The sequence below is a fragment of the Oryzias melastigma genome, linkage group LG20 (genome assembly GCF_002922805.2).
Source record: "Oryzias melastigma strain HK-1 linkage group LG20, ASM292280v2, whole genome shotgun sequence".
NCBI lineage: Eukaryota > Metazoa > Chordata > Actinopteri > Beloniformes > Adrianichthyidae > Oryzias > Oryzias melastigma.
In genome coordinates this window covers 21,527,844-21,534,026 of record NC_050531.1, presented here as the reverse complement: position 1 = coordinate 21,534,026, position 6,183 = coordinate 21,527,844, and the positions used below count along the sequence as shown (strand labels likewise).

Genomic DNA, 6,183 nt, shown 5'->3' with positions numbered 1-6,183 from the left:
GGCCGGCAGTAAGTCAGACCTGTTCCCGGTGCATGTTGGACTCCGGCAGGGCTGCCCTTTATCACCGGTTCTATTCATAGTTTTTATGGACAGAATTTTTAGGCGCAGCCAGGGGCCGGAGGGGGTCTGGTTTGGGGACCACAGGATTTCCTCTCTGCTCTTTGCAGATGATGTTGTTTTGTTGGCTCCATCGAACCGGGACCTCCAACATGCATTGGAGCGGTTTGCAGCCGAGTGTGAAGCGGCTGGGATGAGGGTCAGCACCGCTAAGTCTGAGGCCATGGTTCTCGACCGGAGAAAGGTAGTTTGCCCTCTCTCGGTGGGTGGAGTGCTCCTGCCTCAGGTGGAGGAGTTTAAATATCTTGGGGTCTTGTTCACGAGTGATGGAAGATCGGAGCGTGAGATCGACAGGCGGATTGGAGCGGCGTCTGCTATTATGCGGTCGCTGTACCGGTCCGTTGTGGTGAAAAGAGAGCTGAGCCAGAAAGCAAAGCTCTCAATTTACCGGTCGATCTTCGTTCCAGTACTCACCTATGGTCATGAACTTTGGGTCGTGACCGAAAGCGGCTGAAATGAGTTTCCTCCGGAGGGTGGCTGGGCGCTCCCTTAGAGATAGGGTGAGAAGCTCAGTCACCCGGAGAGAGCTCGGAGTAGAGCCGCTTCTCCTCCACATCGAGAGGAGCCAGTTGAGGTGGTTCGGGCATCTGGTCCGGATGCCTCCTGGACGCCTCCCTGGTGAGGTATTCCGGGCATGTCCCACTGGGTGGAGGCCCCGGGGAAGACCCAGGACACGCAGGAGAGACTATGTTTCTCGGCTGGCCTGGGAACGCCTCGGGGTCCCCCCAGAGGAGCTGGAGGAAGTGGCCGGGGAGAGGGAAGTCTGGGCATCTTTGCTTAGACTGCTGCCCCTGCGACCCGGTCCCGGATGAAGCGGAGGAAGATGGATGGATGGATTAACCGTGTAGCCCTCAAAAACACGCAAGTTCTAAATATATGATACATTTTGGTTAAATAAATAAGAAGCCTTCACTAGCTATTGATACTATTTCATTCTTAAGAAATATTGCTGAATAAAAACGGTAAAAAGAAGAACCTCCTTAGTAATTTTTTCACATAGTCCAAGTAAGTAAAACCAAACCCAAACCAAAGTAGATCATCACTGACAGAACTTTATACCGGACCGTTTTTCAGCTCCATCACAGACTTCAAACATTTAAGCATTTAACTTGGACATTAGGACCCACTTCCTCTTTCAGAAATCCTGATCAGTGTTTGTACTGCAGACCAGTGTTTTTTTTTTTTTTTTTATGAATGTTTTTTCTGTCAGAAATGTGTTTTAGCGTTATCATGTTATTGAAAATACTCACTGAAGTCCCAGGATCTGTTCCTCATGACAAACGATGAAGATAGTTTGTTTATTCTCAAGTTTTAAAATAAATTGCCCTTAATATTGTTAGATTGAGTTCACATCTTTCTTCCTTCCATGGTTCTGATGTAGTGTGAGGCGTCTTTAAGGCCGTCTCTAAGGAAAATAACCTTTGTGATGTTTTTAACGAGTTCTTATAGAATTTTTCTAATGATGGAAGACGTGTTCAGACAATATTAATATTAAAACTGTGTTTCTGAGTATTGATTTATTCTAATTAATCAGGAGCGGACACATTTCTGATGCTTTCACTTACAAATAGATCTATGAACATTTTTGTTTTCCTTTTCTAATTGTATATGGAAGAAAACATTTCCAATATGAAAAAGATGAACAAAAATGGGGACAGTAAACACAGCACCAGTGGAGCAGCTCAGACTCTAATCAGCCAAGAGCTCAAACCATTAAAGAAACAGGAATACATGTATGTTTTATTTGTTGAACCTGTGACTGCTGCACGGATGTTCAGGTTAGATCCTCAAACAGGACACCAACCATCCCTCTACTGCGTAGGGGGTCAGAAACCGCCAAAAATGAGCTTTCTAATCGTTTGAAATCATGATGAACTTGAGAATGTGCAAAACACAGAGATACAAACATAATTAGAATTTGTAACTTTATTAAAAAAAAAATCAAAGTATGAAAACAGTTGTTGTGTTTTTCTCATCTACAGATCCTTTGTTAAACAGTGTAACAAGTCAACACAAATACATTACATCGTAGTAACTTTAGTTGATCATAAAATTAAAAAAATAAAGAATATTTTAACAATAAGTTATCACTTAAATGTACGAAAAACACTAAAGTAAACATGATTGACATGTTTTCTGAACTCTCATTGTGCAGCATTTATTAATTGTCAAACTTACACTTGAACAACTCCACCTTTTAATTCAGCATGAATTCTCTGAAGAACGTTCAGAACCCCTAACACCAGATAAACTGGCTAAGATGTGCCTCCAAGGCCACCGTAGGCCCCACTGTCTCAGCTCCATCGTGTTCCCGGCATGGTAACACTGCTGGTTCAGGTCAGGAAGATTATCGATTCAGGATTAATATGTTCAAAACATTTGGATTCAGCTGTGACGGATGGCAAAGTCATTTTTCCAAAGGACAGTTATACATGGCAGCAGTGGATGCAGTTTATTTTTCCCAGACAGAAACCTGAATGGAAAGGTTTTATTTATGCAGGAAGGGCAACTTTTCAAAACAAAAGCATAAAGCTGCATCTTAAATTAGAAATAACCCGGTCTCGTCATGTCTGTGTGGTAGTGTGTGTCGGGTACAGAGGATAATTAAAGAGGAAATAGGAGGAGCTTTGAAGATGGATACAAAAAAACCATCATTGTGATATGCAACTTTCAGTAAATCTGTCATTGAGTTTCTTGTCCCCTAAAAGTGGACTCCTGATGTTTAGCACTACCTAGTGTTGTACCTATAAACAGCTTTACAACAGAGCCTGCATTCATGTTCCTATTTGAATACCAACACCCTGCAGTGCACCACTTCACTGGATATATATGAAGAAAATCCTCTCAACCTTCTTACGTCCTAATAGGGCGTGTTTATACTTTTCATGAATGATAGCAGACGTGGGCATCTTGGAATGGAAAGATAACTTTATCTCCACTTTAGCTCACTGCTGCCACTGAAACCTGCATGGTGTAGATTTAATGCAGAGCCTCTCATGTATGTTAACCCTTTAACACCTGAAGCGTCATCGGTGACGCTTAAACACAAAGTCTTTAACATACTGTTAACCGTTAACGAAACCCTGTTAATAATTATTAAATTATAGTAAATCAAAGAACAGAAACACTGGAGCTCTGGTGTTAAAGGTTTCCTGGACTTGTCTGTGGTGGTCCTGACCACGTCATTTTTACTTTTCTCAATATATTCGGGCTCTGTTTTCTAACAAATCAGTAACTGTTTATTAAAAAAAAAAACATCAATTAACATCAATTCTAACATTGTCAAAGCATTATCATAGTTAAACACAGTAAAAAAAGTGAACCAGGTAAAAACTAAAATACAAAATCTGCAAGAATTCAACATAATAAAACTGTCAAATGAAATCACCACATTAATGTAATCAAAATACAGTAAATACGCATTAGATACACAAATAAGTGCTGATTTAGTGTAGTGTGTCCTACTAGAATCCCCAAACCCCAATCATTCAAGTCTACGGTGAAGTTAATAAATAAAGCGACTCCTGTGGAGAATTTATCGTACCTGTTAGCCGAAAGGAAACTAACGCTAGGTTCACACTGGACGCGGAAGTACCGCGGAAGTACCGCGGAACAAAATGTGTGTGGAAGCACCACGGAGGCAGAGCGGAGAGAAGTGTGTATATGTTGTGTTTGTATGTTTATTTCATCTCTTCAGTCTGTTTAGACACAAACACAGGATGGCATTTGTCAGTCGCGGTGTTTTATTTTGAAAAATTGGTTATATTTTGAAAATAAACCAAATTTTCTCATGTATCTTGATGTAACTTCCTGCCAGAATTCACGCAGATCGCTCGCAGCTCAGGCAGAAAAAAGCATTTCACGAGCATTCCGCGGCGGACCGCGTCTGGTCTGAACCACGCCGTAGGTTAACAAGGGCGCCGAATGGAAGCGACCTGCGTTCCTCGCCGCTTCGTGGTGCTTCTGCGTCCAGTATGAACCAGGCGTAACCATCAGCTTTCGGAATGCAACAAAACCAAAAAAGTTCAAACTTTGGAGTAAGTTTCACAGAAACTACACGAGGAAACGGTTCCAGTATTTTGACATTGTACATCTAGCAGCCTGGAGCTCAGTAGTACCGTCTTGACCCGCAGACGCTATATCTCCCGCAGCGGCAATCCCTTCTGTCTCCTCAGAGCTCTCTTCCTGTGTCTGTAGCACACCAGAACGATGGCAACCACAGTTCCGACGAGCAGCAGCATCAGGAGGACGCCTGCAGCGATGACTCCAAGGGAGAACACTGGAGACGAGAGAACACAGCCACACTTCAGAGGGTTCATACTCAGACAAACGCTCTGCTCTGCTCTCTGCTGCTATCAGGGCTCAGCAGACGAGGAGTCTCATCACTATTTGACGCTGCACTTTCATAGAGGCGCTGCAGTGCGGGCCGTTACTTAGAATCAATTAAAAAACTAACTAATAAAAAACTGTGATGCAGTGGTAGAGCGGTCAACCTCTCATTGAAGTATTTAAAGTTCCCACTTTAAATGGGACTAATTACTGAAAAGAACTTTAAGCCTTACAGAGAAGCACTATAAAGTTTATGTAATTTCCCTTTTATCAGGTTTTTTTACCTAAACTTCTGCTGCACAACCTTTAAGAACCTTCAGTCAAACTTCTGCACCTGTGGACAGGTGTTTCTGTTCACTCTTTCAGAGAAAACGGCTGCTGTAGTCATGGATCCAGAGCTGGGAAACATCGGACAGATTGTATCGTTTATGGTTTTTAAATGTAATATTTTAAGTTTAGAAGACATAAAGGAAAATACATTTGAAAATAAAAAAACATTAATTTTGACTGAAACACGAAAACTATTTCATCAAACAATTTAATCAAAAATGTTTGAATTGAATAAAACAATTGTTTATGTTTTATTTTAAAATATGACATTTTTGTTTATAACTCTTTAGAATAGAAAACTGTAGAATAATGTAGAATAGAATACTATAGAATAAAATACTGTTATATAATGAAAAGAACTGAATGGAATACAATAAAATAGAATATAATACTCTAGAATAGGATAGAATAGAAAACTGTAGAATAGAGTACTGTAATATCTAATAGATAGGATAATATATAATAGAATACTATAGATTAGAATACTGTAATATAATGAAAAGAATTGAATAGAATACAATAAAATAGAATATACTTCTAGAATAGTATAGATTGGAATACTGTAGAATTGAATACAGTAATATTTAATAAAATAGAATGATGTAGAATAGAATACTACAGATTAGAATAATGTAATATAATGAGAAGAATAGTATAAAATAAAATAGAATATATTTCTAGAATAGGATATAATAGAATAATGTAGAATAGAATAAAAAATAATCGAATACTGTAAAGTAGAATAGAATAGAATACAATAGAATAAAAAATAGAAGTTTAGTAATTCCACAAAAGGTAATGTATATTTTATCAAAGTGCTTTTAAAAAACAGCAGATACATAATACTTAACACTAAAAATCCCCTAAAAAATTAATAACAATAATTAAAATTTAAAAACTTCAAAATAAAGTTTCTCTTTAAAAACAGACAAACATCTGTTTGTTAACAGTGTCCATACTTCATACAGAGAAAGAATGAGTGTCAGCATCTCAATACTTATGTGGACATGCTGGTAGAAAAGGGCATGCTGGGTAAAAACAGAAATTCTAAACAAGGCCATGTTTTGGAGAGTCTGTGAATATCTGACTCTGGAACCTCCCATCTGTTTGTGAAACAGTGAAACCCATCCCAGATGTGAGACAAAGCATGATCCTCACAGTCTCCTGAGGGAGAACTCAACACCGCCTTCATGAAGACAGACAGCAGCACAGATTTTACCACATGGCTCTAATGGATCACAGCTATGCATGCTCAGAACACGTCTCTGTCCACGTCTCTGATTTGAAATGAGCTCTTCCTGCAGGAAACCAGTACAAAATTCAGATTTTTCTTCTTCTTGGGTTTAAAAACCTCCAAAACACAAACTGGAGTAAAATGTAATGCATCCTCAAAGTTAGTTATTAGAT

At 39.4% G+C, this 6,183-nt stretch overlaps 1 protein-coding gene across 1 annotated transcript in view; it reads right to left on the bottom strand.

Annotated features, from left to right (window-relative positions):
- Positions 1–1,958: 1,958 nt before the first annotated feature.
- f3a (coagulation factor IIIa) overlaps positions 1,959–6,183 on the bottom strand; it is a 16,817-nt gene continuing 12,592 nt past the window's right edge. The window contains exon 6 of the mRNA XM_024280535.2: positions 1,959–4,396. Within this exon, the coding sequence (XP_024136303.1) occupies positions 4,254–4,396 (143 nt within the window). The 3' untranslated portion in view covers positions 1,959–4,253. The remainder of the gene's footprint in view (positions 4,397–6,183) is intronic.